The sequence below is a fragment of the Chiloscyllium punctatum genome, chromosome 34 (genome assembly GCF_047496795.1).
Source record: "Chiloscyllium punctatum isolate Juve2018m chromosome 34, sChiPun1.3, whole genome shotgun sequence".
Taxonomy (NCBI): Eukaryota; Metazoa; Chordata; class Chondrichthyes; order Orectolobiformes; family Hemiscylliidae; genus Chiloscyllium; species Chiloscyllium punctatum.
Window position 1 is genome coordinate 47,699,805 of NC_092772.1, and position 11,248 is coordinate 47,711,052.

The window sequence follows — 11,248 nt, forward strand, 5'->3', positions numbered from 1 at the left end:
GAAAGAGCAGGCAACAAAACTCACCCCTGTGTTTACTAATCAGGGGAGACGTTCCTTGGAATGCTATTCAGAAAAAAAAATCCCTGTAAATATATCCCATGACGAGTAGACACTGTGAATAACACACAGAACAGCAGTCCCTGTGTGAATTACAGAGAACAGCCGTCCCTGTGTATATTATAGTAAACAGCAGTCCCTGTGTATGGGACATGAGTAATATCCCAAAAATTAAAGGGTGTCACGGGGCTGAGTTGAGTATGGTTGCCATTACGAAAGAGATAGTGCTAGAAAAGTTAAAAAGTCTTAAAATTGATAAATCTCCTGGCCCCAATGGGATACACCCTAGAGTTCTGAGAGAGGTTGCTGAGGAAATAGCAGAGGCATTGGTTGAGATCTTTCAAGAGTCACTGGAGTCAGGAAAGGTCCCGGATGATTGGAAGATGGCTGTAGTAACCCCCTTGTTCAAGAAAGGATCCAGGCAAAAGATGGAAAATTATAGGCCAATCAGCTTAACCTCGGTTGTTGGTAAAATTCTAGAATCCATCATTAAGGATGAGGTTTCTAAATTCTTGGAAGAGCAGAGTCTGATTAGAACAAGTCAGCATGGATTTAGTAAAGGGAGGTCGTGCCTGACAAACCTGTTGGAATTTTTTGAAGAGGTAACAAGTAGGTTAGACCAGGGAAACCCAGTGGATGTGGTCTATCTAGACTTTCAAAAGGCCTTTGATAAGGTGCCACACGGGAGGCTGCTGAGCAAGGTGAGGGCCCATGGTGTTCGAGGTGAGCTGCTGGGATGGATTGAGGATTGGCTGTCTAACAGAAGGCAGAGAGTTGGGATAAAAGGTTCTTTTTCAGAATGGCAGCCGGTGACGAGCGGTGTCCCGCAGGGTTCAGTGTTGGGACCACAGCTGTTCGCATTATATATTAATGATCTGGATGAGGGAACCGGGGGCATTCTAGCGAAGTTTGCCGATGATACGAAGTTAGGTGGACAGGCAGGTAGTACTGAGGAAGTGGGGAGGCTACAGAAGGATCTAGACAGTTTGGGAGAGTGGTCCAGGAAATGGCTGATGGAATTTAACGTGAACAAATGCGAGGTCTTGCACTTTGGCAAAAAGAATAAAAGCACAGACTACTTTCTAAACGGTGAGAAAATTAATAAAGCCAAAGCACAAAGGGATCTGGAGTGCTAGTCGAGGATTCTCTAAAGGTAAACATGCAGGTTGAGTCTGTGATTAAGAAAGCGAATGCAATGTTGTCTCTTATCTCAAGAGGGTTGGAATATAAAAGCAGAGATGTGCTACTAAGACTTTATAAAGCTCTGGTTAGGCCCCATTTGGAGTACTGTGTCCAGGTTTGGGCCCCACACCTCAGGAAGGACATACTGGCACTGGAACGTGTCCAGCGGAGATTCACACGGATGATCCCTGGAATGACAGGTCTAGCATATGAGGAACGGCTGAGGATACTGGGATTGTATTCGTTGGAGTTTAGAAGATTAAGGGGAGATCTAATAGAAACTTACAAGATAATACATGGCTTGGAAAGGTGGATGCTAGGAAATTGTTTCCGTTAGGTGAGGAGACTAGGACCCGTGGACACAGCCTTAGAATTAGAGGGGGTCAATTCAGAACAGAAATGCGGAGACATTTCTTCAGCCAGAGAGTGGTGGGCCTGTGGAATTCATTGCCACGGAGTGCAGTGGAAGCCGGGACGCTAAATGTCTTCAAGGCCGAGATTGATAGGTTCTTGTTGTCGAGAGGAATTAAGGGCTACGGGGAGAACGCTGCTAAGTGGAGCTGAAATGCGCATCAGCCATGATTGAATGGTGGAGTGGACTCGATGGGCCGAATGGCCTTACTTCCACTCCTATGTCTTATGGTCTTATGGTCTTATATTATAGAGAACAGCAGTCCCTGTGTGTATTATAGAGAATAGCAGTCCCTGTGAATATTGTAGTGAACAGCAGTCCCTGTGTATATTACAGAGAACAGCAGTCCCTGTGTGTATTATAGTGAACAGCAGTCCCTGTGTATATTGTAGTGAACAGCAGTCCCTGTGTGTATTATAGTAAACAGCAGTCCCTGTGTATATTATAGTAAACAGCAGTCCCTGTGTATATTATAGTGAACAGCAGTCCCTGTGTATATTATAGTGAACAGCAGTCCCTGTGTATATTACAGAGAACAGCAGTCCCTGTGTATATTATAGTAAACAGCAGTCCCTGTGTGTATTATAGAGAACAGCAGTCCCTGTGTGTATTATAGTAAACAGCAGTCCCTGTTTATATTACAGAGAACAGCAGTCCCTGTGTATATTATAGAGAACAGCAGTCCCTGTGTGTATTATAGAGAACAGCAGTCCCTGTGTGTATTATAGTAAACAGCAGTCCCTGTGTGTATTATAGTGAACAGCAGTCCCTGTGTATATTATCCAGAACAGCAGTCCCTGTGTGTATTATAGTGAACAGCAGTCCCTGTGTGTATTATAGTAAACAGCAGTCCCTGTGTGTATTATAGAGAACAGCAGTCCCTGTGTATATTATCCAGAACAGCAGTCCCTGTGTGTATTATAGAGAACAGCAGTCCCTGTGTGTATTATAGTGAACAGCAGTCCCTGTGTATATTATAGTGAACAGCAGTCCCTGTGTATATTACAGAGAACAGCAGTCCCTGTGTGTATTATAGAGAACAGCAGTCCCTGTGTGTATTATAGTAAACAGCAGTCCCTGTGTGTATTATAGTAAACAGCAGTCCCTGTGTGTATTATAGAGAACAGCAGTCCCTGTGTATATTATCCAGAACAGCAGTCCCTGTGTGTATTATAGAGAACAGCAGTCCCTGTGTGTATTATAGAGAACAGCAGTCCCTATGTGTATTATAGAGAACAGCAGTCCCTGTGTGTATTATAGTGAACAGCAGTCCCTGTGTATATTATAGTGAACAGCAGTCACTGTGTGTATTATACAGAACAGCAGCCCCTGTGTATATTATAGTGAACAGCAGCCCCTATGTGTAATATAGAGAACAGCAGTCCCTGTGTATATTATACTGAACAGCAGCCCCTGTGTGTAATATAGAGAACAGCAGTCCCTGTGTATATTATAGTGAACAGCAGCCCCTATGTGTAATATAGAGAACAGCAGTCCCTGTGGAGATTATACTGAACAGCAGCCCCTGTGTATATTATACAGAACAGCAGTCACTGTGTATATTATATAGAACAGCAGCCCCTGTGTGTATTATAGCGAACAGCGGTCCCTGTGTATATTATAGTGAACAGCAGTCCCTGTGTGTATTATAGAGAACAGCAGTCCCTGTGTGTATTATAGTAAACAGCAGTCCCTGTGTGTATTATAGTAAACAGCAGTCCCTGTGTGTATTATAGAGAACAGCAGTCCCTGTGTGTATTATAGTGAACAGCAGTCCCTGAGTATATTATCCAGAACAGCAGTCCCTGTGTGTATTATAGAGAACAGCAGTCCCTGTGTATATTATAGTGAACAGCAGTCCCTGTGTGTATTATAGTGAACAGCAGTCCCTGTGTATATTATAGTGAACAGCAGTCACTGTGTGTATTATATAGAACAGCAGCCCCTGTGTATATTATAGTGAACAGCAGCCCCTATGTGTAATATAGAGAACAGCAGTCCCTGTGTATATTATACTGAACAGCAGCCCCTGTGTGTAATATAGAGAACAGCAGTCCCTGTGTATATTATAGTGAACAGCAGCCCCTATGTGTAATATAGAGAACAGCAGTCCCTGTTTATATTATACTGAACAGCAGTCCCTGTGTATATTGTAGTGAACAGCAGTCCCTGTGTATATTATAGTGAACAGCAGTCCCTGTGTGTATTATAGTGAACAGCAGTCCCTGTGTGTATTATAGTGAACAGCAGCCCCTGTGTGTAATATAGAGAACAGCAGTCCCTGTGTATATTATACAGAACAGCAGTCACTGTGTATATTATAGAGAACAGCAGTCCTTGTGTGTATTATAGTGAACAGCAGTCCCTGTGTATATTATAGTGAACAGCAGTCCCTGTGTAGTATTATAGTAAACAGCAGTCTCTGTGTAAATTATAGAGAACAGCAGTCCCTGTGTATATTATAGTGAACAGCAGTCCCTGTGTATATTACAGAGAACAGCAGTCCCTGTGTGTATTATAGAGAACAGGACTCCCTGTGTGTATTATAGAGAACAGCAGTCCCTGTGTATATTATAGTGAACAGCAGTCCCTGTGTGTATTATAGTGAACAGCAGTCCCTGTGTATATTATAGTGAACAGGACTCCCTGTGTGTATTATAGCGAACAGCAGTCCCTGTGTGTATTATAGAGAACAGCAGTCCCTGTGTGTATTATAGTGAACAGCAGTCCCTGTGTGTATTATAGAGAACAGCAGTCCCTGTGTGTATTATAGTGAACAGCAGTCCCTGTGTGTATTATAGTGAACAGCAGTCCCTGTGTGTATTATAGAGAACAGCAGTCCCTGTGTGTATTATAGAGAACAGCAGTCCCTGTGTGTATTATAGTGAACAGCAGTCCCTGTGTGTATTATAGAGAACAGCAGTCCCTGTGTATATTATAGTGAACAGCAGTCCCTGTGTGTATTATAGAGAACAGCAGTCCCTGTGTGTATTATAGTGAACAGCAGTCCCTGTGTGTATTATAGTGAACAGCAGTCCCTGTGTGTATTATAGAGAACAGCAGTCCCTGTGTATATTATAGTGAACAGCAGTCCCTGTGTGTATTATAGTGAACAGCAGTCCCTGTGTGTATTATAGAGAACAGTAGTCCCTGTGTATATTATAGTGAGCAGCAGTCCCTGTGTGTATTATAGTGAACAGCAGTCCCTGTGTGTATTATAGAGAACAGCAGTCCCTGTGTATATTATAGTGAACAGCAGTCCCTGTGTGTATTATAGTGAACAGCAGTCCCTGTATATAATATAGTGAACAGCAGTCCCTGTGTGTATTATAGAGAACAGCAGTCCCTGTGTGTATTATAGAGAACAGCAGTCCCTGCGTATATTATAGAGAACAGCAGTCCCTGTGTATATTATAGAGAACAGCAGTCCCTGTGTATATTATAGTGAACAGCAGTCCCTGTGTGTATTATAGAGAACAGCAGTCCCTGTGTGTATTATAGTGAACAGCAGTCCCTGTGTGTATTATAGTGAACAGCAGTCCCTGTGTGTATTATAGAGACAGCAGTCCCTGTGTGTATTATAGTGAACAGCAGTCCCTGTGTGTATTATAGAGACAGCAGTCCCTGTGTGTATTATAGTGAACAGCAGTCCCTGTGTATATTATAGAGAACAGCAGTCCCTGTGTGTATTATAGAGAACAGCAGTCCCTGTGTATATTGTACAGAACAGTAGTCCATGTGTATATTATAGAGAACAGCAGTCCCTGTGTATATTATAGTGAACAGCAGTCCCTGTGTATATTATAGAGAACAGCAGTCCCTGTGTATATTATAGTGAACAGCAGTCCCTGTGTATATTATAGTGAACAGCAGTCCCTGTGTGTATTATAGTGAACAGCAGTCCCTGTGTATATTATAGAGAACAGCAGTCCCTGTGTATATTATAGTGAACAGCAGTCCCTGTGTGTATTATAGAGACAGCAGTCCCTGTGTGTATTATAGTGAACAGCAGTCCCTGTGTGTATTATAGTGAACAGCAGTCCCTGTGTGTATTATAGAGAACAGCAGTCCCTGTGTGTATTATAGTGAACAGCAGTCCCTGTGTGTATTATAGTGAACAGCTGTACCTGTGTGTATTATAGAGACAGCAGTCCCTGTGTGTATTATAGTGAACAGCAGTCCCTGTGTATATTATAGAGAACAGCAGTCCCTGTGTGTATTATAGTGAACAGCAGTCCCTGTGTGTATTATAGTGAACAGCAGTCCCTGTGTATATTATAGTGAACAGGACTCCCTGTGTGTATTATAGTGAACAGCAGTCCCTGTGTGTATTATAGAGAACAGGACTCCCTGTGTGTATTATAGAGAACAGCAGTCCCTGTGTATATTATAGTGAACAGCAGTCCCTGTGTGTATTATAGTGAACAGCAGTCCCTGTATATAATATAGTGAACAGCAGTCCCTGTGTATCTTATAGAGAACAGCAGTCCCTGTGTGTATTATAGTGAACATCAGTCCCTGTGTATATTATAGTGAACAGCAGTCCCTGTGTATATTATAGAGAACAGCAGTCCCTGTGTGTATTATAGTGAACAGCAGTCCCTGTGTATATTATAGTGAACAGCAGTCCCTGTGTGTATTATAGTGAACAGCAGTCCCTGTGTGTATTATAGTGAACAGCAGTCCCTGTGTGTATTATAGTGAACAGCAGTCCCTGTGTGTATTATAGAGAACAGCAGTCCCTGTGTGTATTATAGAGAACAGCAGTCCCTGTGTATATTATAGAGAACAGCAGTCCCTGTGTGTATTATAGTGAACAGCAGTCCCTGTGTATATTATAGAGAACAGCAGTCCCTGTGTATATTATAGTGAACAGCAGTCCCTGTGTGTATTATAGAGAACAGCAGTCCCTGTGTGTATTATAGTGAACAGCAGTCCCTGTGTGTATTATAGAGAACAGCAGTCCCTGTGTGTATTATAGTGAACAGCAGTCCCTGTGTGTATTATAGTGAACAGCAGTCCCTGTGTATATTATAGAGAACAGCAGTCCCTGTGTATATTATAGAGAACAGCAGTCCCTGTGTATATTATAGTGAACAGCAGTCCCTGTGTATATTATAGAGAACAGCAGTCCCTGTGTATATTATAGTGAACAGCAGTCCCTGTGTGTATTATAGAGAACAGCAGTCCCTGTGTGTATTATAGTGAACAGCAGTCCCTGTGTGTATTATAGTGAACAGCAGTCCCTGTGTATATTATAGAGAACAGCAGTCCCTGTGTATATTATAGTGAACAGCAGTCCCTGTGTATATTATAGAGAACAGCAGTCCCTGTGTATATTATAGTGAACAGCAGTCCCTGTGTATATTATAGAGAACAGCAGTCCCTGTGTATATTATAGTGAACAGCAGTCCCTGTGTATATTATAGTGAACAGCAGTCCGTGTGTGTATTATAGTGAACAGCAGTCCTTGCTGAGCGTGTTCACTGAGGCAGTGGGACAGTTTGTATCCCCGGATCGTGGCGCTGGTGTCTAGGACCTTTCCTTTCATGGTCTGACTGTGTGGGGCAGTTACCTGATCAGACTGTGACTCAGTGTTCCCCTATCTTCGCCGTCGCCCCCAGACCTGATTGATCGGGAACTGTCCAGTGTGGACCGGTCTGTTTCACCCAGTTTTTCCGATGCCTGGCTCAGCGTTGGGAACTCTGCCCATCTCGCAGGACCTTCTCCTCGGTGTCACACCTGATTGGTTGGTTATTTCAGAGGGATGTGAAAGATTTCATCACATCACTGTGGGATCCTTCGGGAACCCACCGACTCCCACAGCTACCTGGATTACACCTCTTCCCACCCAACCCCTGCAAAAATGCCATCCCGTATTCCCAATTCCTCCGCCTCCACCGTATCTGCTCCCAAGGGGACCAGTTCCACCCCAGAACACACCAGATGGCCTCCAACACACCTTATCCCATGTCGCACACCTCCGCCCTCAGACCCCACCCCTCCAACCGTAATAAGGACAGAACGCCCCTGGTGCTCATCTTCCACCCTACAAACCTTCGCATAAACCAAATCATCCGCCGACATTTCTGCCACTTCCAAACAGACCCCACCACCAGGGATATATTTCCCTCCCCACCCCTTTCCGCCTTCCGCAAAGACCGTTCCCTCCGTGACTACCTGGTCAGGTCCACACCCCCCTACGACCCACCCTCCCATTCTGGCACCTTCCCCTGCCACCACAGGAACTGTAAAACCTGTGCCCACACCTCCTCCCTCACCTCTATCCAAGGCCCTAAAGGAGCCTTCCACATCCATCAAAGTTTTACCTGCACATCCACTAATATCATTTATTGTATCCGTTGCTCCCGATGTGGTCTCCTCTATATTGGGGAGACTGGGCGCCTCCTAGCAGAGCGCTTTAGGGAACATCTCCGAGACACCTGCACCAATCAATCACACCACCCCGTGGCCCAACATTTCAACTCCCCCTCCCACTCTGCCGAGGACATGGAGGTCCTGGGCCTCCTTCACCGCCGCTCCCTCACCACCAGACGCCTGGAGGAAGAACGCCTCATCTTCCGCCTCGGAACACTTCAACCCCAGGGCATCAATGTGGACTTCAACAGCTTCCTCATTTCCCCTTCCCCCACCTCATCCTAGTTCCAACCTTCCAGCTCAGCACCGTCCCCATGACCTGTCCTACCTGCCTATCCCCCTCCCCTCTGACCTATCACCTCCACCCCAACCCCATTCACCTATTGTACTCTTAGCTACCTTCTCCCCAACCCTACCCCCTTCCCATTTATCTCTCCACCCTGGACGCTCCCAGCCTGTATTCCTGATGAAGGGCTTTTGCCCGAAATGTTGATTTCCCTGCTCCTCGGATGCTGCCTGACCTGCTGTGTTTTTCCAGCACCACACTCTCTGATCTATACGAGGGTGGGAAAGGTCGATTTCCTTCCCAGACTGTCAGCACTAACCACAAGGAGTCTGTCTGACAGACTGGCCTTAATGCTCATATCTATTCAAATATACGGGGGTTGGGGGTGGGGGTCTGGAAACTCTGATCTCGACAACATCACCGGGGTCTCGGAATTACAGAGCCAGCAACAACACCACTGGCTTATACCCCTCTCCCTCTCCGTCCTCCCCCAGCCTCCCTCTCCCCCCTCACCCCCTCTCTCTCTCCCCCTCTCTCTTCCTCTCCCAATCTCTCTCCCCGCTCTCTTCCCCCCTCTCTCCTTCTCCCCCTCTATCTACCCCCTCTCTCTCCTTCTCCCCCCCTCCCTCTCCCACTCCCCTCTCTCCCTGTCCCCCTCCCTCTCTCTCTCTCCCCCTCTCCCCTCTCTCTCCCTCCCTCTCCTTCTCCCCCTCTCCCTCCCTCTCCCTCTCTCTCCCTCTCCTCCTCCCTCTCTCTCTCTCCCTCTCCCCTCTCTCTTTCCCTCTCTTTCCTTCTCCCTCTCTCTCTCCCTCTCCCTCTCCCCTCTCTCCCTCTCCCCCTCTCTCTCTCTCCCTCCCTCTCCTTCTCCCCCTCTCTCTCCCTCTCCCTCTCTCTCTCTCTCTCCCTCTCCCCCCTCTCTCTCCCTCTCTCTCTCCTTCTCCCCCTCTCTCTCCCCTCCCTCTCTCACTCCTCCCTGTCTCTCCCTCTCTCCCCTCACTAACCGAGAAACGGTGGGTGTGGGGGGGGGGGTCCAGGTGAGGTGCTGGTTCCCGTACGAGGGGAGAGGGCGTACGAGATGAAGGAGGGGGGGGCGGGGGGATCCAAATCATCTCCAACAACTGTCTCTTCACACCTTTAATATGTTCCAAGAAAACCCCTTGACAGAACAAAACAGAGTCCAGTCAGACAGCAGGAGCCCTCAACACTTGGGAAACACCTTCCACTGGCTGGTGAAAGAGCTCGCTCCCGGGGAGTAAGCGTTCGCTCCAGCCAAGCAACAACAACCAGACCCATCCAATTCCAGGAGCAGGGGCAACCTCCTCAGACCCACTGCCTTGCTGTAGCGCCACAGGCCGAGAAGGGAAGCTGAGAAAGCTGGGGAGTGTCAGCCGGGGCAACGCAGAACGGGGAGATAAATCGGGACGGCATCGCAGACCCACAGCTCACCCCCCTTCGCCAGGGGTTAAACCCTGCACCCCGCTACCCCACACCCCCCCGCCACCCCCATCCCCCAACCCCCGAGAGGTCAGAGGTGAAGCAGCAACAGGGAGAGGCAGACAGCCGATAGGGAGAGGGAGCTGAGAGTGAGGGTGGAGGCTCGGGAGGCGCTCCGGGACGGATACGAACATCTCCCGGCGTTCCCGGTCGGATCCACGGCCCACAGACTGACAGAAGGGGAGCAGCAGGAGGAGGTGTAGTTGACGCGGGTCACGTTGCCGGGGGTAACGGTCACCTGGCGACGGCCGAGGGGACGGCTTCCATCGCGGGCGAAGAGGGTCACGACCTCCGACCTTTCCTCCACGATCCCGGCCACCAGCGTCCCAGTTCCACTGGTCACAGTGTCCCCCACCAGTGTCCACCGGGGGACAGCCCTCGTGACTCAGGACGGTGCAGTGGGGCGGAGTCACATCAGTGACCTGTGGGGGAAGGGGAGGGGGTACAGTGAGCCCCCTCAGCACTGACCCTCCGACAGTGCCCACTCCCTCAGCACTGACCCTCCGACAGTGCCCACTCCCTCAGCACTGACCCTCCGACAGTGCCCACTCCCTCAGCACTGACCCTCCAACAGTGCCCACTCCCTCAGCACTTACCCTCCGACAGTGCGGCACTCCCTCAGCACTGACCCTCCGACAGGGCCCACTCCCTCAGCACTGACCCTCCGACAGTGCCCACTCCCTCAGCACTGACCCTCCGACAGTGCCCACTCCCTCAGCACTGACCCTCCGACAGTGCCCACTCCCTCAGCACTGACCCTCCAACAGTGCCCACTCCCTCAGCACTTACCCTCCGACAGTGCGGCACTCCCTCAGCACTGACCCTCCGACAGTGCCCACTCCCTCAGCACTGACCCTCCGACAGTGCCCACTCCCTCAGCACTGACCCTCCGACAGTGCGGCACTCCCTCAGCAGTGACCCTCCGAGAGTGCCCACTCCCTCAGCACTGACCCTCCGACAGTGCCCACTCCCTCAGCACTGACCCTCTGACAGTGCCCACTCCCTCAGCACTGACCCTCTGACAGTGGCCCACTCCCTCAGCACTGACCCTCCGACAGTGCCCACTCCCTCAGCACTGACCCTCCGACAGTGCCCACTCCCTCAGCACTGACCCTCTGACAGTGCCCACTCCCCTCAGCACTGACCCCTCCGACAGTGCCCACTCCCTCAGCACTGACCCTCCGACAGTGCGGCACTCCCTCAGCACTGACCCTCCGACAGTGCGGCACTCCCTCAGCACTGACCCTCCAACAGTGCCCACTCCCTCAGCACTGACCCTCCGACAGTGCCCACTCCCTCAGCACTGACCTTCCGACAGTGCCCACTCCCCCAGCACTGACCCTCCGACAGTGCCCACTCCCTCAGCACTGACCCTCCGACAGTGCCCACTCCCTCAGCACTGACCCTCCGACAGTGCCCACTCCTTCAGCACTGACCCT

The 11,248-nt window shown here is 49.1% G+C and overlaps 1 protein-coding gene across 1 annotated transcript in view; it reads right to left on the bottom strand.

Annotated features, from left to right (window-relative positions):
* The window catches only part of LOC140458744 (von Willebrand factor A domain-containing protein 7-like), a 50,779-nt gene that overhangs the window by 30,540 nt on the left and 8,991 nt on the right, over positions 1-11,248 (bottom strand). Inside the window, exon 2 of the mRNA XM_072553403.1 lies at positions 9,942-10,231. Coding sequence (XP_072409504.1) covers positions 9,942-10,231 — 290 coding nt within the window. The remainder of the gene's footprint in view (positions 1-9,941; positions 10,232-11,248) is intronic.